The following is a 20,404-nucleotide window of genomic DNA, read 5'->3' on the forward strand; positions in this document are numbered from 1 at the left end:
ATTCGTCCAGAGGGGAAAAGAGAAAGGCAAAGTTGAAAGATGCATATCTGATCTACAGTATGTCCCTCGGGAGACCGCTACATGTCTCACACACACACACACGCGCACGCACACACACGCACGCTCCCACGCACACTCTCCCTTTCTCTCTGGGAATGGAGGGAGACCTCAGTGACGTGGTGGCGGCTGACATTCTTTTTGGGGGGGGGGGGGTTGAGGTTTCGTGAGTCACTTTTTCCCTCAGGGGGTAGCAGAGCAGTGCCAAGTTCCCATTGTGTCCGTCCCAAATATCAATTTTGGGACGTGAGTTAAAAATAGCCAAGAAACGAGACGAGTAGAAGTGCCGTGGCCAAACAAGAGAAGAGGATGTAGATGTAGAAAAGGCCACTGCTGCTTAGTTTAGGTTGTATATGTAAGGTAGCATGGAATGGGGGCAAACGTTTCACACCCTCACACCTAAGGGACTGGGGAGGTTTGACAGGGGGCCCCAAGAAAGAGGAAAAACATGACTCCAAGCTTTCAGGCTCTAAAAAAGTACTTCAGATTTGACTCGAGGGTAACGTGATTGAGTGCTACTGAAGTATAGCTCAGACACTTACACTGACCAGGCCATGTGTTTCCTATGAGGTCTGAGCTACGATAGCGTGTCGCTGACGCTTGCCCTGTCAGACGGAAACTAAATCTATGACACGTTTTCCGCTCCCCCGAGGTGAGTGTCTCGCTCTCGCACGTCTCAGCATTTATGCGAGGAAATTGAATTCAATAAATCTCTCGAGTGTGTGAGATTAAACAAAAAGGATGGAGGAGGAAGATGGAATATTTGATACCTAAATATGGCCATATCCATCTCTAGCACTCCGTATCGTCCCCTGTCCTGGGCTAAGATGTGTGCGGGATGGAGGTTGCTGCTGGGAAGATAGGTGTCTGCGTCTGGTCAACGGGATCAGTGGTTCACAACTCCAGTCCTCCAGTACCCCCCAACAGTACACATTTGTATTGTATCCCCAGACAAGCACACCTGCGGGGGTACTGGACGACCGAAGTTGGGAACCACTGTATTAAATGTATTTAATACCACTGTATTAAATGACATGACAGGGGGGGTCCAAAGATTTTTAGGCCAATGATGGCTAACTTAAGTGATATTTGATTTCAACCTGAATTTAAGCCAAGCAAAATGTTATACACGGAAACCCACCTGTGGAGAAATATTATTTGATATCAACATTAGAGGGCAAAATTGGTAACATAAATGTATTGCTGCTCAACACCGTAGGTAGGCTACTATATTTTGAAAGAAATGTTGTTTAGTTGAACGTGTCTCACCCTGGCTAAGAGGGGCTGTGACTAAACTCAATTCGGTACCATAGATCCAACTACACCACTCTAAGTTTACACCAAGAGCATGGGGAGCTCTAAATAGCATTTGTACCATAGGCTACACGGGTTATTTTAGTTAGGGATTGAGTGGAAGAACATGGAAGGAGTGTCAGAGGCAGGTCACTCTTCGGTATGTTTGATTTCCCTCCAATTGTCAGTATTCATAAATTAACCAGTTAGCGGTGCACGAAAATGGAGGGAGGATGTAAAACAAAACCAGTTACACAATCAAATGAGACAAAAAAAAAAACGGTTTCCGTGCAGGTGGAGGGAAAGCATGACGGCTAACTAACTCCGGGCATCGTCTATCAAATCATACTTCTCTTAACAAAACCGAGGCTTCCAAAAAAGAGCTCTGCCACAGCTTCAGTCAAACGTAGCGTCCCTCTCCCCTGCATCTTATCCCCTGGGCGGCCGCACCTCAGACAACGGTCATAAAAACAGGGTGGCAATCACATTTCTCAATTTGTCACGATGTTAACAAGCACTCAACTAGGAGCACATACAGTGGGGAGAACAAGTATTTTTTATACACTGCCGATTTTGCAGGTTTTCCTACTTACAAAGCATGTAGAGGTCTGTAATTTTTATCATAGGTACACTTCAACTGTGAGAGACGGAATCTAAAACAAACATCCAGAAAATCACATTGTATGATTTTTAAGTCATTCATTTGCACTTTATTGCATGACATAAGTATTTGATCATCGACCAACCAGTAAGAATTCCCCACTGTATGTTAAAGGATGCACAGTAATCAAGGGCATTCATCACGCCTGTAACAAGTGGATGAATCCCTAAAAAAAAACATTACAAACTGAACCATGTTTACCAGCCTCTCTCCAGAACCAAACATTAACCATGGGTTTATTAACAATGTGGCAGCATCATTAATATCTATTAGAAAGACCCGAGCCGAACCACCCGGGGGATGCTGGTGCTCTCTCTCTTTCCTTCTCTCTCCCTCTCTGTATCACCCTCTGTCTCAATTCAATTTCAATTTAAGGGGCTTTAATGGCATGGGAAACATATGTTTACATTGCCAAGGCAAGTGAAATAAACAATTTAAAAAATGAGCAGGAAACATTACACACAAATTTCCAAAAGAATAAAGACATTTCAAATGTCATTACGTCTCTCTCTCTCTCTCTCTCTCTCTCTCTCCCCGTCCTCTGTATATCGCTCTGTCTCACTCTCTGTCTCACCCCTTCTTTCTCGCTCGCTCACTCTCTCTTTCTCTCTCATCTCCCTCTTTGCCTCTCTGCCTCCCTCTTTGTCTCTTCTGCACAATCTCCCTCTCTACCTTTTCTGTATGTGTTTGTGCCTGCTAGACGACTGTGCCAACCAAGCATCCTGGGCATCTGGCTATACCCAGACAGACCTCCCTGGGCGCTGATGGATGCCCAAGAGCCGGCTCATCTCCAACACCCAGCCTGGCAGGCTGGCGCCTAATGCCACACATTCATCACCCACCACTGCCAGCCCCCAGAGCAACAGAGCTCTCTAGCCCCACAGCTCCACACACAGCTCAGACACAGCAGTGGGCTAATTCATTTAGGGTGTAGCTGGATCTGCCTGCCGGCTGCTTGCTGCCTCTGCACCAGACACCAAGGCCTCTCTGTTGGAATTAATGGAGTTTTCATTTAATAGATTTTTTTTATCATCTAATAGAATGTGTCAAAATGGGAGGAATGAGGTGTGGGGGAATGAGTGTGATGGGTTGTTCTGCCTCACACACTGTGCTGGGAGAATTTCAGGAAGTGGCAGTTTAGCCTCACAATAGTATTGTTGGAGCCATATTGAAAATGGTCATGTTGATGAAAATAACGTTGTGGAAACCCATTATTTGAAAGAAAATTATGAACACCACTTGGTTCAAATATAAACATTTCTCCCTCTCTGTCATCACGCGTGGCTGTTTCTCTTCCTACATCAAAATAAGAAACTGTTTTCCAGTTCAGCAAAGTTGACGTCAATTTGTCTTGTTGTTGCGTTACCTATCGACAGTGTTGATGTGGTTTTGTCTTGTTGTTGTGCATGGAACTCCAACTAATGACAGTGTTTATCTCAGTAAAAACACCCCTGCATTAGGTCACTGATTACTTATGGAAAGCTCTGTCAAAGGTGGCTTTTACCGACTGAAGTTCAGAACCACTCGCAGGGAATTAACAGGTTATTAGTCTGTTTAGACACTTATTACCTGATAACACTGTAATCTGGCAGTGCCTTGGGATAGGGTGACAGGAGAATGGGATAGGAACATATTATTATTACTGCCTCAGTGAACAACAGAGAGTTCTAGGAATATGTTCCCAGAACTATTGTAACTCAAAGTGGACATTTATATTAGTTTGTGTGTTATTATTCCCCATAATCTTGAGTTACTTGAAGTATTTGAAGAATTGACATGGTTTATCGGGAGTGGTTGACTGTGGTCCTTGATGGCCGTGGCAGGTATGTACTGGTTGTAATCCAAGTCTTTAATCAGTGACTTGCTGATTAAGGCAAGTGATGGCTCTCAATAACATCAACTGGCATCAATTACCTACCAGGGAGAAAAGCTCATCAGTTGCACACTCGTTAAGCCCCACCGGATCCCCACAGTGGCAATTAGAAGAGCAATTAGGAGAGCCCCGTCCACATAAACCACATTAAGTTAGATAATCCAAGGACTCTTCTATCAAAGTAGGACAGGGCATGACAAACCTGTAGCCCTGTGCTATGTTGAATAGAGAGTGACATTTACACTAGTGTAGGGAGTCGGGAGTGCATGCGTGCATACTTGCATGTTAAGGACAGGTTAGACCAAGATTAACGTTGGCCGTGCACAGTAGATCCTCTGCTGGGTGTCAACAGAGATACTGTATGTAATGATGAGATGGTCTTGTCTCCGCCTAAACAATGGGAGTCGTCAGCTTATCGGTCTGATTGTCGGTCTGCTTATTGCTTTATTCACCCGTGGACAGATTTTGACAGGGGTTGACCCTCTCGTCTACACATTGTTTGCAGGGCCTTTCCTATAACGTCATCATCCAATCCCTGTAGTATCTCCCCCAGAGGTCTGTAACTAGCAGCAGATATACCCATCCGTTGTTCGCCATCTGTGGCTCCATGCCTATATGAGAAATACACAACGATGACAAACAGGGGCATCATCGTGTTGCTGATACGCCTCCAGGAGGCTCTTCCTGAACCAACAAGGGGAAGGCAGGAAAGACTCAAAACCGCCACCTCTCGCCCCCAGTTGCCAAGCAACAACGATCCTCCCACGATATCTGAAATTGTATAAGGAGCCTCGTCGTTACCAAATATGGATCATTAAAAGACCATTTAGGGTCTAATGTGTTTAGGGGTTTTTTCACATCTGGTATTCCAAAACAGAGAATATTATTACAAACAATTTTCAAGATAAATGAGAGATATAAGGAGTAAATGTTGCGTTTGAACTTAGGATGTACTTAAAAGTTAGAGCACTCTTTTGTCAACGTGATAGAAATATTTGCAGTACCTATAGATAGGATATTCTTTTAATGTGATACGATATTATTACACGATGAATGGAGGTGTTTTGAAAACGTAAAAACAAACTTACTGCAGGTGAAATCCATTGAACCTACTGTAGTTTAGAGCCTGCCTGTTTTTCATTAACCTAAGCTGAACTGACTATCTGTGAGCTGCTGGCGTTTTAGGAATGTACACGTGTTCCTCTCGGGATAGGTGTATCTTTACTTATAGTCTTATGTCCATAAGCAATGACACCATCCCTCTCTCTCTGTGTGTGTGTGTGTGTGTGTGTGTGTGTGTGTGTGTGTGTGTGTGTGTGTGTGTGTGTGTGTGTGTGTGTGTGTGTGTGTGTGTGTGTGTGTGTGTGTGTGTGTGTGTGTGTGTGTGTGTGTGTGTGTGTGTGTGTGTGTGTGTGTACGGTGGGACTTTGGTGTACCTTTCCCAAGGTTTGTAAACACCTTTCAAGAAAGTGAGGGGCGTGGGACGTAATTGTTGCACACACAGCACCTGTGGTGGAAGAAGTACTCAATTGTCATACTTGAATAAAAGTACAAAGTAAATGCTACAACATCAACTTCTTTATTAAGCAAACCAGACGACGGCACAATTTGTACTTCATTTTGTATTTATTTACGGACAGCCCGGGACACACTCCAACACTCAGACATGATTTACAAACACAGCATTTGTGTTTAGTGAGTCCGCCAGATCAGAGGCAGTCGGGATGACGACCTGTTATAATGATAGGTGTGTGAATTGTACCATATCGCTGTCTTGCCTGCACATTCGAAATGTAACACGTACTTTCGGTTGTCGGGGGAAAATGTACGGGAGTAAAAAGTACATATTGTCTTTAGGAATATAGTGAAGTAAATGTAGAAGTTGTCAGAAATAGAAATAGTAAAGTACAGTTAGTAAAGTACAAATAGTAAAGTACAGTTAGTAAAGTACAAATAGTAAAGTACAGTTAGTAAAGTACAAATAGTAAAGTACTGTTAGTAAAGTACAAATAGTAAAGTACAGTTAGTAAAGTACAAATAGTAAAGTACCCTAAAAAAAAGAAACGTCTTACAGTACCTTCAGAAAGTATTCACTCTCGGTGACTATTTCCACGTTTTGTTGTGTTACAGCCTGAATTTAAAATGGATTTACATGTACATGTTGTGTTGCAGGCCTACACACAATACCCCATAATTTCAAAGTGAAATGATGTTTTTTGAAATGTGCACAAATCAATACAAATAAATCACCTGAAATGTCTTTCGTCAATAAGCATTCGTCCACTTTGTTATGGCAAGAGCCTAAATAAGTTCAGGCGTAAAAATGTCCTTAATAACTTGGATGGACTCACTCTGTGTGCAATAATAGTGTTAATATTGTTTTTGTAGGACTACCTCATCTCTGTACCCACACATACAATTATCTGTAAAGTCCCTCAGACGAGCAGTGAATTTCAAACACAGATTCAACCACAAAGACCAGGGAGGTTTTCCAATGCCTCGCAGAGGGACACCTATTGGTAAAAAAAGCAGAGTGAATATCCCTTTGAGCATGGTGAAGTTATTGATTAGACATTGGATGGTGTATCAATACACCCAGTCACTAAAATGATACAGGCGCCCTTCCATAACTCAGTTGCCGGAGAAGAAGGAAACGGCTCAGGGATTTCACCATGAGGCCAATGGTGACTTTAAAACAGTTACCAATGGCTGTGATGGGAGAAAACTGAGGATGGATAAACAACATTGTAGTTACTCCACAATACTAACCTAAATGACAGAGTGAAAAGAAGGAAGCCAAAAACAGAATAAATATATTCCAAAACGTGCATCCTGTTTGCAAAAAAGGCACTAAAGTAAAACTGCTGAACATGTGGCAAAGAAAATAACTTTATGTCCTGAATACAACGCGTTATGTTTCGGGCAAATCCAACACAACATATCAAGCACGGTGGTGGCTGCATCATGTTATGGGTATGCTTGTCATCGGCAAGGACTATGGAGTTTACAGAATAGAGCTAAGCACAGGCAAAATCCTGGAGGAAAACCTTGTTCTGTCTGCCTCCAACAGACACTGGGAGACCAATTCACCTTTCAGCATGACAATAACCTAAAACACAAGGCCAAATATACACTGGAGTTGTTTACCAAGATGACATTGAATGTTCCTGAGTGGCCTAATTACAGTTTTTACTTAAAGTGGCTTGAAAATCTATGGCAAGACTTGCAAATGGCTGTCTAGCAATGATCAACAACCAACTTGACAGAGCTTGAATAATTTTTAAAAGAATCATGTGCAAATATTGTACAATCCAGTTGTGCAAAGCTCTTAGAGACTTACACATAAAGATATACAGCTGTAATCGCTGCAAAAGGTGATTTTGAGTCAGGGGTGTGAATACTTATGTAAATTAGATATTTCTCTGTTTCATTTTCAATAAATTTGTAAATATTTCTAAAAATATGTTTTCACTTTGTCATTATGGGTTATTGTGTGTTGGTGGGTGAGACAAAAAAAATGTGTCATTTTGAATTCAGGCTGTAACACAAGAAATGTGCAATAAGGGGTATGAATACTTTCTTGAGGCACAGTAAGTGGTACTTCAAAGTATTTATACTTAGTTGCTTTACACCACTGCACAGCACCGTGAGATGGATGGTAAACACAGAAATTCTGCCTCCGATTGTTGGGAAGAAGACCTTGGTTGTATTCATTAGTGCACCTGTTACAAAACATTTCACAACAGAAAATAAGAAAAGTGTTTCTTATTGAACACGTTTGGGAAGTACCACTCCCTGCTTGTTTCAATCTGCTATCTTCTGTTTGATGCCTAATGAATTGGACCCTCAATGCTAACTCACTGTTTCTTAACAGAAGAGCAACATGTGACTCGAACAAAGCTTGGTGATAAAGAGGCTTCTGAGATTAGGAAATCATTATGCCTTACAAACCGGTTGATCTAGCCTAGCATACATCTCAAATGATCCTATTCCCTACAATATGGTGCACTACTTTTGTCCAGAGCCAGAACCACATACTAGAAAGACATACAGTATGGCCCTACTACTTCTGTCCAGAGCCAGAACCACATACTAGAAAGACATACAGTATGGCCCGACTACTTCTGTCCAGAGCCAGAACCACATACTAGAAAGACATACAGTATGGCCCTACTACTTCTGTCTAGAGCCAGAACCACATACTAGAAAGACATACAGTATGGCCCTACTACTTCTGTCCAGAGCCAGAACCACATACTAGAAAGACATACAGTATGGCCCTACTACTTCTGTCCAGAGCCAGAACCACATACTAGAAAGACATACAGTATGGCCCTACTACTTCTGTCCAGAGCCAGAACCACTTCTGTCCAGACCCAGAACCACATACTAGAAAGACATACAGTATGGCTGTCCAGAGCCAGAACCACATACTAGAAAGACATACAGTATGGCCCTACTTCTGTCTGTCCAGAGCCAGAACCACATACTAGAAAGACATACAGTATGGCCCTACTACTTCTGTCCAGAGCCAGAACCACATACTAGAAAGACATACAGTATGGCCCTACTACTTCTGTCCAGAGCCAGAACCACATACCACATACTAGAAGCCAGACATACAGTATGGCCCTACTACTTCTGTCCAGAGCCAGAACCACATACTAGAAAGACATACAGTATGGCCCTACTACTTCTGTCCAGAGCCAGAACCACATACTAGAAAGACATACAGTATGGCCCTACTACTTCTGTCCAGAGCCAGAACCACATACTAGAAAGACATACAGTATGGCCCGACTACTTCTGTCCAGAGCCAGAACCACATACTAGAAAGACATACAGTATGGCCCTACTACTTCTGTCCAGAGCCAGAACCACATACTAGAAAGACATACAGTATGGCCCTACTACTTCTGTCCAGAGCCAGAACCACATACTAGAAAGACATACAGTATGGCCCAGTATGGCCCGACTACTTCTGTGTCTAGAGCCAGAACCACATACTAGAAAGACATACAGTATGGCCCTACTACTTCTGAGAGCCAGAACCACATACTAGAAAGACATACAGTATGGCCCTACTACTTAGAAAGACTGTGGCCCCAGAGCCAGAACCACATACTAGAAAGACATACAGTATGGCCCTACTACTTCTGTCTAGAGCCAGAACCACATACTACTTTGAAAGACATACAGTATGGCCCTACTACTCCAGAGCCAGAACCACTACTTACTGTGACCAGAGCCAGAACCACATACTAGAAAGACATACAGTATGGCCCGACTACTTCTGTCTAGAGCCAGAACCACATACTAGAAAGACATACAGTATGGGCCCTAGAGCCAGAACCACATACTAGAAAGACATACAGTATGGCCCTACTACTTTGTCCAGAGCCAGAACCACATACTAGAAAGATATACAGTATGGCCCTACTACTTTTGACCAGAGCGCTGTACGTCTGCCTAGTATGTGGCACTGGCCAACATTAATGAAGTATATGATTTGAGACAGGATTGATTTGCAGATAATAAGTGTGTAAATCAGGTTACTACCATAGAGCCTCAAAGAGCAATCTGGTTTCAGGGCAATTCCTAGGATTTGGTATGTAAACGCTCTTTTCCATTTAGTATGCTATAGAAGTTAGGTTACATTATGAATGGAATAGTGGTTATACAGTATCGAATGAAAGGAAATATAGTATTATACATATTACCCAGTCGTACAATAGCATAGGAATTGGATGGTATAACTTATTATGCCCCTTGGAGGACATATAGTATTATACGTCTTTCTCTGATACCATGTTCCTTATTGTGTTGTAAAAAAAATATATTGAGAATTACTGTGAGAATTTACGTTGGTGGTTACGAGAACTAACGGCAAATGTTAGGATAGTTTACGTAAATGGTTAGGATGACTTTTAAACGACAGAGGTTGGCAGAATGTACATAGCAGGTTAGTTGAATTGGGTTAAGGTTAACATCAGGGTTAGGGGAAGTTCTCTCCGAAACGACTTTTTGTATTGTTAGACGGTCCACAGTACAAGTCCAATCTCCCTACTTTCGTTTCTGTCTGAAGAAACGAGTCCATTAATATGTATAATTTGTCTTGGAGGTGCTCAGAAATACATTGAGTATGGACTCACGCATAGGTTGCCCTTCTGGTGAGCAATGTGTTGTGAGGCGGTGTGTGTAATAACGTCACCCCCGGGCCATGCAAAGATAATGTTTGGTTATCTAACTCAGCGATTCTCAACTGGTTCAGACTGGAGTGGGTCGAGAGTGTCTTATAAGAAAAGAATACAAAAGAATACAAAAAAATACATGTTATATATATTTTATTTTATTTTATTTCAATGAAAAACACTCCATTCTGAACATAAATGACTAAAAGCACGTAGAAAGTGTTTAGAAATAATAAGAAACCTATATATATATATAGGTTAAAATAAAATAAAATATATATTTTTTAATTAAGTTAACCTCGGAACTGTTTAACTTCAATTAAAGTATTTTCAAAATAGAGTTATTAGTAGCGCTATTTCGCGGATTTGTTTGATTTTGTGGTCTAAATCCAGTGAGTTTAACGTTCTTCATCAAGAATATGGGCAAAATAAAATTATTAACAAGGTGAATGTGGGACTGTTGTTCCTTGTCATATAATTGGTAGATTTACTATCCGTATAGTTTTCCAGATTGCATTTTGTGAACAATAAAAAAATTACGATGTAAATATTGGGGAACCTGATCAATTTGGGTTCCGAGGTAAAAAAATAAGTTGAGAACTACTGATCCAATTTAATTAGTGAGTTTCCGCTCAGATTTTTTCCACAGTGTTGCTTTGCCACCAAGCAAGCACCTTTTCCACACACATGCACACGCTCATGCTTGAACGCACTCACATGCACATGCGCACAAACTGTATATGCACACACACCTGCATGCAAGCGTGCGCGCGCACACACACACACACACACACACACACACACACACACACACACACACACACACACACACACACACACACACACACACACACACACACACATTAAATACATGTTTAGGGGTAGGTTAACAACAGATCACTCCATTCTGATATGTTATTCCTTTTTCCTTTCTGTCTGGGAAATTGTATAGGCTGGAGGCAGATTCATGACCATTACCATAAGATCAGTCTTTTTTGCCTGAAAAGTGAGTTTGAAAACATTCATCATTGTATGTATGTGTATGCCTGTGTGTGTGTGTGTGTGTGTGTGTGTGTGTGTGTGTGTGTGTGTGTGTGTGTGTGTGTGTGTGTGTGTGTGTGTGTGTGTGTGTGCACATGTGTGTGAGCATGTGTGTGTTTGTGCGTGCGTGTGCTCGTGTAATGTGTCCAATGAGTAGTGTGAGTGATTTGGAGATCATGCATCAAGAGGCTCTGTAATCAGTCAACACATTCACTAATCAACACAGACAAGGACAGAGATTACTTTCCATGACATTCACACTAAGATTAGTGGTCCCTGAGCCATATATAAATAGCATACAAAGCTTTGGAAGCTATCCTTCATGTTGGCACTAATTGCTCCATGACAATGACATTCTAATTTGCATTCTGTCTTGGAACATGTTGGAGCCAAGATGGTGCCCGTAAAAAAAATGTAAGCTCCAACTGGATTCCCTGGCTTGATTTGGAGATCATGAATCAAGAGGCTCTGTAATCCAGTCAACAGATTCCTAATCAACACAGACAAGGACAGAGATTCCACTTTTTCCATTATGACATTCACACTCCATCCATTATGTTGACACATGTCCCATAAGCCACTTTATTGTATAAAGGAAGTCCTATCAAAACAGGAGCTTTGGAAAGCTATTTCCTTCATGTGGGGATCATCTAACAAAATTGCTCCATGACAATGACATTGTTACAGTTTGCATTCTGTCTTGGAGTTCCCATGTTGACAGACACCTAGTTAGGTTTGCTGATGACACTGCCGTTGATCAGCTGCCAACTGGGAACACCTGGCTTGTCCACGTTTTATGGCTGTCGGATCAACTTGGTCCTCAATACCAACAAGATCAAAGAGATTCCTCTTCAACAGAACCTACCTCTGCAACATCATCAGAGGTCAGAACATGATGGAATACAAATATCTGGGGTCCTCTTGGACAATTTTTCCATTATGCTTCACCGAGTCCCCACAAGTCACACAAATCCATCCATTATGTTGACTGTACATGTCTGTTTTACAAATCTTTAGATTGTATTTGAACTTTTGTAAGGAACACGTCAGTCCTATCAAAACAGTATTTTTTCTAATTTTTAAACAAGTATTTTTTAAAATTTCTTCTCAATTTGGACTATTTTGGTATCATCTAACAAAATGCTGAGTTCAGACAGAGGTAACTGATAATATGTTACAGTGTGATGCAGTATGATGTAGTATGTGCAGTTCCCATCCTGACAGACACCTAGTTAAGTTTGCTGATGACACTGCCTTGATCAGCCTGTTGCACGATGACGAGGAACACCATGGCCCGGTCCTAAATGACGTTTTAGAGGGGTGTGACGGATCACACTTGGTCCTCAATACCAACAAGATCAAAGAGATGTGCATAGGCTTCAGGAAGCAAACAACACCTACCTCTGCAACATCTATCAGAGGTCAGAACATAGAGGAATACAAATATCTGGGTGTCCTCTTGGACAATAAACTTCGGTTGAGTAAATTAACAGACCTGATCTACAAAACGAGTCAACGGAGACTGTACTTTCTCAAAAAACGGGTATCTTTTAATGTTGACTGTACTATACAGACTCTGTTTTACAAATCTTTTATTGAGAGTATTTGAACTTTTTGTATTGTTTGTTGGTTTGGCAATGCCACTGTCAGTCAGAAAATATGCTGAGAATACAATTTTTTGTATTTTTTCTAATTTTTTAAACAAGTAATTTTTTAAAATTTCACAATAAGGTGCAGTATTACAGTATAACGATGCACAACTCACAGTGTGATGCAGTATGAGACTGTAGATATGTGGAATTATTTCTCTATCTACCAAAAGATGCAGATACTGTAGATCCCAGATGGGTAGGTCCACTGTGAGTTTAGATCTCTCCTTTAGAATGATGGAAACTGTAATATATCAGGCTGGTAATTGGGATGTCTGACAAGCACCCTTTGATGTTGAGATGGATGAGCATACATGGGAAACTGAGCGCATTGAGTGCATTCCCAGACATGGTCTGTTTCAAAGCCAAATTCCTCTGGTTTACAGTTATAGGGAAAGGCAATTGTTAGTGCACCTACTATATTTATAGTGGAAGGGAAGGCATAGAAATACACGTAATTGATGCAGAAACACACGTTTGATGTCATTAAAATAGCATGTGCTGTATAGATAGGCATACTAGAATTCTCTCAGGCAAGGCTGTCAGAGCTGTAGCTGGACTGGTTATTCCAACGTTACAGGATAACTAAAACTGCTCACAATGTCACTAATGAGTAACATGATATCCCTTCATCCTGATTGAGTAGTTCATTAAATGTTTTTAAACCACCTGTTTGCAGCTGAAGTTTATCTCGCCAAACCCATTAGGGGGTTAGTCAAGGTAACATCAGTACTGTTGCAGCTTAAACACAGTATTCTATCACTTTTTCATTTTATCCCGGGAACAGGGAACATTGGCAATGTACAGCTTATTCAAGTGATCTTGTTTCTTCAGTTTCAGTTTAATTTCCAGTTTCTTGTCAGTGACTGACTACGTGTGTTAAAAAAGCATCTGCTGCGTATGATGATGATGACGATGATAATGATCGCATAAACTTGAATCAGTTTTGAGCAGCGGGTGCAACACATTAGCTAGCAGTGGATGGCTTCCCTCGTTAGGATGTAAAACACCTGTACCCTCGCAGTACAGCTCTGTACACAGTAAAGGCAATCCATTACTGCCGACTGCCTGCATCTACTACACATGTGTGATATTACTTTGACGCCGGGAAAGGCTTGGGGAAACCCTGTGCCGGATGACTCAAATGTAAATGTGAAAATGTAAATGCAGTCGGTTTCACTCGTAAACGTCAGTCATTCTGAAGCGCCGTCTCAACACTGCAATGGGAGAAGTGCTACGTGCAGAGATGGGGGGGGGGGGGGATACGTGAAAATGTGTCTTGTTACAATAACAAGCTAAAATGCAAGATACTTATGCAAGTGCACACCTTCACGACGACAACATTTTCAGTAACGGTAACAAAAAACATTGACTGTGATATGTGGTTGTTAATCTACCGTAGTTGAATGCACTGACTATAAGTACCTCTGGATAAATAACCAAATGTAAATCCCCCCTTTCACCTCGCACTGCTATCAGAAGTCTGATGGCACTATGGTGTGATGAGTATCTGCTAAATTACCCAAATGTAAATGTAAAAATGAACAATTGCAAAGTACACTGTGTCACACCCTGATCTGTTTCACCTGTCTTTGTGATTGTCTCCACCCCCCTCCAGGTGTCACCCATCTTCCCTATTATCCCCTGTGTATTTATACCTGTGTTCTCTGTTTGTCTGTTGCCAGTTCGTTTTCTTTGTCAAATCAACCAGCGTTTTTGTGTCTCAGCTCCTGCTTTTCCCAGTCTCTCTTTTTCTCACCCTCCTGGTTTTGACCCTTGCCTGTCCTGACTTGGAGCCGCCTGCCTGCCCACTCTGACTGCTCCTGAGCCTACCTGCCGACCTGTACCTTTGCCCCACCTCTGGATATTTGACCTCTGCCTACCCTGACCCTGAGTCTGCCTGCCATCCAGTGCCATTGCCCCACCTCTGGTTTACTGACCCCTGCCTTGACCTGTCTATTGCCTGCCCCTGTTGGAGTTAATTCGACGTTGTCTGCATCTGGGTCTTACCTTCACACCTGATTCACTGGGTGTTATTATTGGCCTCGTTTCTGGGTGGAGCTCATTAGAATAATACCCAATGTGCTTTGCAAGTGTTAATTTTCATATGTACATTTTAGTCTTTTAGCAAACACTCTTATCAGTGCCATCAGTCTTATGATACCACTGCAGGGTGAAAGGGGACACACATTTTGAAACGCTATCAAATTTTTTTTTTTTAAGTATTTTGTATTCTGAAAATACAAATTACACGTCTAAGTATTTTTTTAACCAAATACATTGGATCGTAGTTCAGGCCAGTGTAACACAAATGACAAAATACTTAAAGTTATTTGAAATGTAATTCAATACGTATTTCAAATACAAGTAGCAGAAATCTCTGGCTACATGTTATTACAGCTGCAGGTGCACTGACAAATCCAGCACATTGAGTTTTTCTGCTTAGAATCGGCATAATCTGCATAATACTCATCAAGTGTGTTTATGTGTGTGACGCTTAAAGGCCATGTATTCAAATGAATCTTGTCAAATGCCTCTCGCTCATAATTTTGCCCCCAGGGAGGTGTTGCAGCGATTATAAAATCACTCAAGAAAAACGTGCTCTGTCAGAAAGACGATGAAAGGTTCACTGGCCCCTATGGCTTCTCTCTTGTTTGTTTGTCGAAGCAGGACACACACACAGGCATGCTCACACACTTGCATGCACTCACAACCATCCACCTACTCATTCACTCACATGTAAACACACACACACACACACACACACACACACACACACACACACACGAATGCACACAGGCGTCAGGCTCGCAAGCACACACACACACACACACACACACACACCTCAAACTGATCAGACAATAGTGGTAATAGTATGACCATAATAACTATTTTTCAATTCAAACCCTTTGGAAAATGAGGGTCAACTTCCTTCTCCCTGGTTCTTTGTGGAAAACGAGATCCATTTTAGCCCCTCTAATGTCACAAAACGATGGTTGTTGTTACGTACGGCTATATTTCCGGTCCCCTTTTGTACATTTGAACACTTGTAGGACCAATATACCTTTTATCAGGGCTCTAAAGCAATACTAGTTGTGCCCCCCCCCCACCCCATGGATTTAAAATGCCCCCTTTAGGCAGGTCATCCTCAAACCGGTCCTGATGTCAAGGCTCAGGAGAGGAAGAAGAGGACAGAAACGAACCATGACTGATATTGCTCTGCAAATGGAAATGTGCTCTTTCTGAGTGAGTGGGCTTCCAGCGGCTCAGGAAATGACTTTCTTTTGTCTGGAACAACTTAGTGATCCCCCAGCCTTCCACTGTAAACACACTGTTCCATGCAATAGAGGACAGTTGTATAACATCGGGAACCGGGTTCTCGGAGAACATTGAAACAGAACAGGCCCCTAAGCTGCTTCGGACAGACAGGCAGAGGTAGTAGGTCATCTCGTTCAGTTAGGAGTTCGTCCCAGAGACCAACCCTCCCCCGGGACTGTGAACTTAAACCTCTTTCTCTCTCGTCCAATTTGATTTACCAGTGACCGTGTGCTCCGGGCTGACGTTCTACAGAGACGGTTCTGTGTTTTGTCGAATATGGAGAGGAAGCATGGAAAGTAGCCATTTCGGCCCAGACCCATGCTTCTTCGCTACTCTGCCTGCCTGCACATATTTCAGCACACAAACTGGCCTGCTTAGAGAGAGGTATTCTGATCTAAGCTATTCTATGGAGCATTTCGAAGCAGATACTTCTCACATTGTTCATCTTGTGTTAGTAGTGTATGTCAGAGGGGTAGACCTCATATGTACTGTACCTGCGATATCTGAAGGGCCATGAAATTGCAACAGGACGAAAAACATCACACTTAGCTTACATTGAGTACATGATAAGTACTCCTTCTATACGAAGGATAAGAATAACGGTATGAGTGCTCTACGGCACACATTAAAGCCGTTCTCCAGACAATACAGTTAGTCTGATCATCTCTGTGTTCTTTTCCTACCATCTGTCTGTACCAATAATGACAAAACACCAGTAACAGCAGAATAATCACCCGTAATAACATCTTTATAGTGCAGTGAGTGAACACTGAGTTACATTGAGTCTCCATTTAGAACAAGAGAATATAGGCCTTCTACCCCATGGTCTTTTCCCATTATGAGCCACAGCCATAAAGTAGCGTCCCTCCATGTTTCAGAATAACTCATGTTTACTTAATGGCTCCACTGGAAAAGCCTGCAGGGCAAAGTCCACCGGAGAGGAGCTAAGAATGGGTCGAGTTGAGGTAGAGAGATCCCACAGGCTCTGTGTGTGTCTCTGTGTGTGTGTTTGTGTGTGTGTGTGCACTCGAGTGAGTGTGTGAGAGAGAGGGAGGGGGGAGTAGTGGATAGTGTGTGTATAAACCCTGTATGTATTAGATTGTGTTGGTGCAAGCTACTGCCCACTGTGGTTAAGAAGTAGGATTGTTTCCCTATGCTAGCAGTGTGTGTGTGGTGCACTTCACTCAGCATTGCTTCCGTGATAGGAATGTACAGTATATGGAAAGTTTTACTGCAGCGGGGTTATCTCTCAGAGTACAACTGAAGGCCACGTTTACAATAGGGAGCTGGCTGTTTAAGCTAGAGCCGGGAATTATATGGTGGAGAGGGGAGTGTTGTTTGACTGGTGAGTGAAGGCCGAGTCATCACACCCAACCTCTCTGTCTGCTGAGTGACTACACCTGGACAGTGTTCCTGTGAAGGACATACATGCACTTGCGAGCGTGTAAACACACACAAGCACGCACGTACGCACACACGCACACAACCAATACACTTCCAGAATGACTCCTATGCTTTCAAGGTCCCCAGACTGGTCTCATAGACATCGTAAACGTAAATCCAGGACACTCAAGTTAGTATGAAATGTTACATGAGACAAAAGGAGAGTGGTTGGGCGTATAACGCGAGCGTCTGTCAACCCGAACACATCCTAACTTTAACCCTAACTTTAACCCCTAACACATATTCTTCCGGCTTTGGGGACCAACCCAAAGCATTTTCTTGCACCTCTATACATTTTTCCATGTCTAATGTGTATTCATGTGATATTTGAGTGACTCAAACATTATTCCAAACCGATGATTCCCTACCCAATTCTGAAATTGCACCTTGTGCATTCTACCGTCACATCTTTCAAGAGTAAGTTGAAAGTCGGACTGAGTTCCTTAAAAGCCCCACAGTTTGGGAACCACTGCCCAAGCCTAGCTAAGGTTAGCGTTAGCCGACCTAGCCACCCCTAGCTGACATTAGCCACAACAAATTGGAATTCGTAACATATCATACATTTTGCAAATTAGAAACATATTGTACATTTTGCAAATTCGCAACATATTTTACGTTTTGCAAATTTGTTACGTTGTATGAATTGCAATTTGTAACGTATCATACGAATTGTCATTTGTAACATGTCATATGCAATGGATGATGGACATCCACAAATGAATACATACCATACGAAATGTAACGTATTATACTAAATGCTCTGGGACCACTTTGCAGCAGAATGACAGACAGTGAGATTTAGAGAGAGACCTGACAAGTCTGGACCAGCTCGGTTTTGAAACACACACTGTTGGAACATCTGGAAGAGAGCCCGGGGTGGCCCTGTTTGTGTGTGCGTTTGTGTGTGCGCGTGTGCGCATGTGTGTGTGTGCATGCGTGTGCGTGTGTGTATGTACGTGTGTGTCCTGGGCATTTATGTGTTAATTTTGGGGAAGGGTCCCACTATCAGATCCCCCTATCAGATAGACTGGATGCCTAATGTTCTGGGCTGTCCAGATTCTCTAGTAGGAGGCCAGGGAGCTCCCATATGCCTGGGGAGCGGGTCCTGTGTTCCCAGGGGTAAAAGAGATGCCATCTGCTGGGTAAGGTAACACCACAGTATCAGCATGGTCCCACTGGCTGGACACCAGAGATACACAGGATCTAAAGGGCCTGCGACAATGAATAGTATATTGTGGAGGCCATTACTATTTGTCAATTCAGTGTGGGCCTCCGAAATGGGCTGGGGAGTTCAATGGAGCATGTTCAGTGATTGATTGTATTGAGACGGCACACTCGGTGGTTCGTATTCATAAAGCGTCTTAGAGTAGGAGTGCTGATCTAGGAACAATTTGGCTTTTTAGGTAATAATGCATTGTATTATATGGATCGGAGGGGGCCTGATCTTAGATCAGCATTCCCAATCTGGGATATTTTTTTATTAATAAGGGCGAGCAACTTTAAATACAGATTTTTGTTGTTGTTGAGGAGAACCAGTGGGTCATCCCTACTTGCTTGTAGTTGCTACTGATTGTTTTGCCCTTGTATCAGCATTCACCAACACCCACTCAAATATATGAGGCAAGTAAGGTCATTTGAGTGTAAGGAAGGAGCCATAGCTCATGCTGTATGTTAAATAGTTCCATGTATTCATGAGAATATGCACATGGTGAAAATGTCAATCTATTTGGTTGACAGTTAGGCTTAAAATATGTTCAGCTGACTTATCGAGGGCACATTTGAACCATCTTCCATTAATTAACTTAGTTCACCGATGTGAAAATCTCCGCCATCCTGGATATGTACACACATATTATTATTATTAAGTTATGCCCTTTGATGTAAACCCATATCTACTTTTCTGTCAAATAAACATACAAACAAATCACAAGAAAACATCGCTTTTCCATTTTGGAATTTAGAATCCGTTATTGGAGGGAGGGGGGGGGCATGTTGCTGAGGCGATGTTGCTGCGCAAAGGCAATGAGACTCTTGCAGAAGTCTACCCACAGGCGCTCACAATGTAGGAAGCGCTCGCTTGAAAACAGATTACCACCACACACACTGCTTGCCAGTGACTGATATTATTTGCTTCCATCTTCGGAGTGTTGATGGTAATCTGATTAATTTGAGGAATTTTGGCTCTGAGCATGGAGGGCTGCTATCTCCCTGAATACGAAAGGATGGAAGCGTGGCTTGACGACCACTTGGAGTTCGCTCACTCCTACTTTGTCAGGAAGGCTACAAGGTAAGCGCGGGGTGAGATTTAAGTCGTAACTGATTAATTCTATTTCCAAAACAGGGATAGCTCATTTTCTGATACATCCTCGCTGTCTATTATATTTGAATCAATCTGAGCGATAATTAATGTGTTCCTGAGTTGAAACATCCTGAGTTGTTTCAACGTAAAACGACATGCTACTAACGTTACTGACTTGTATTATTGCCCCGGACCATCGGCACTACAGTCAGTAACCATTCACCAAAATAGCAAAATAATTGAGAGCATAAGTGTAATCATTAACCTTTATTCGGGCGATTCCATTCCACGCTGTTCCAAAAAGCGCAGTTAATTACAAGTTAAACACGTTTTGTTGTGTTACCACACAACTTCTGGAATAGATGCTATTGACCTTATTAGTTGTATTGGTTTTATTCTAACATAAAGGTGTTGTGGCATGTTTTGACATATCGCAGTGGCTCGTGTGCAGTTTGTGTTCCTGTTTAGATAAGACATTATAGGCTGGATACATTTGCCTAGATTGCAATCAGAACCTAAAAGGACAATTAGTTCATGTTTAGACATACAGTCAGTAAACAGTCATTATTTACAGTATTT

General features: G+C 42.2%; 1 protein-coding gene across 4 annotated transcripts in view; it reads left to right on the forward strand.

The window, feature by feature from the left end:
- Nucleotides 1-20,404, forward strand: part of LOC118369142 (cGMP-specific 3',5'-cyclic phosphodiesterase) — a 113,695-nt gene that overhangs the window by 3,553 nt on the left and 89,738 nt on the right. For 2 of the 4 annotated variants that reach the window (XM_052495739.1, XM_052495740.1), the window contains exon 1: nucleotides 19,566-19,813. The exons of the other annotated variants lie outside the window; for them this stretch is intronic. In XM_052495739.1, the coding sequence (XP_052351699.1) occupies nucleotides 19,716-19,813 (98 nt within the window). In that variant the 5' untranslated portion in view covers nucleotides 19,566-19,715. Of the gene's footprint in view, nucleotides 1-19,565; nucleotides 19,814-20,404 lie in introns of those variants that run through there. 4 annotated transcript variants of the gene reach the window in all.

Source organism: Oncorhynchus keta, chromosome 35 (genome assembly GCF_023373465.1).
Source record: "Oncorhynchus keta strain PuntledgeMale-10-30-2019 chromosome 35, Oket_V2, whole genome shotgun sequence".
NCBI lineage: Eukaryota > Metazoa > Chordata > Actinopteri > Salmoniformes > Salmonidae > Oncorhynchus > Oncorhynchus keta.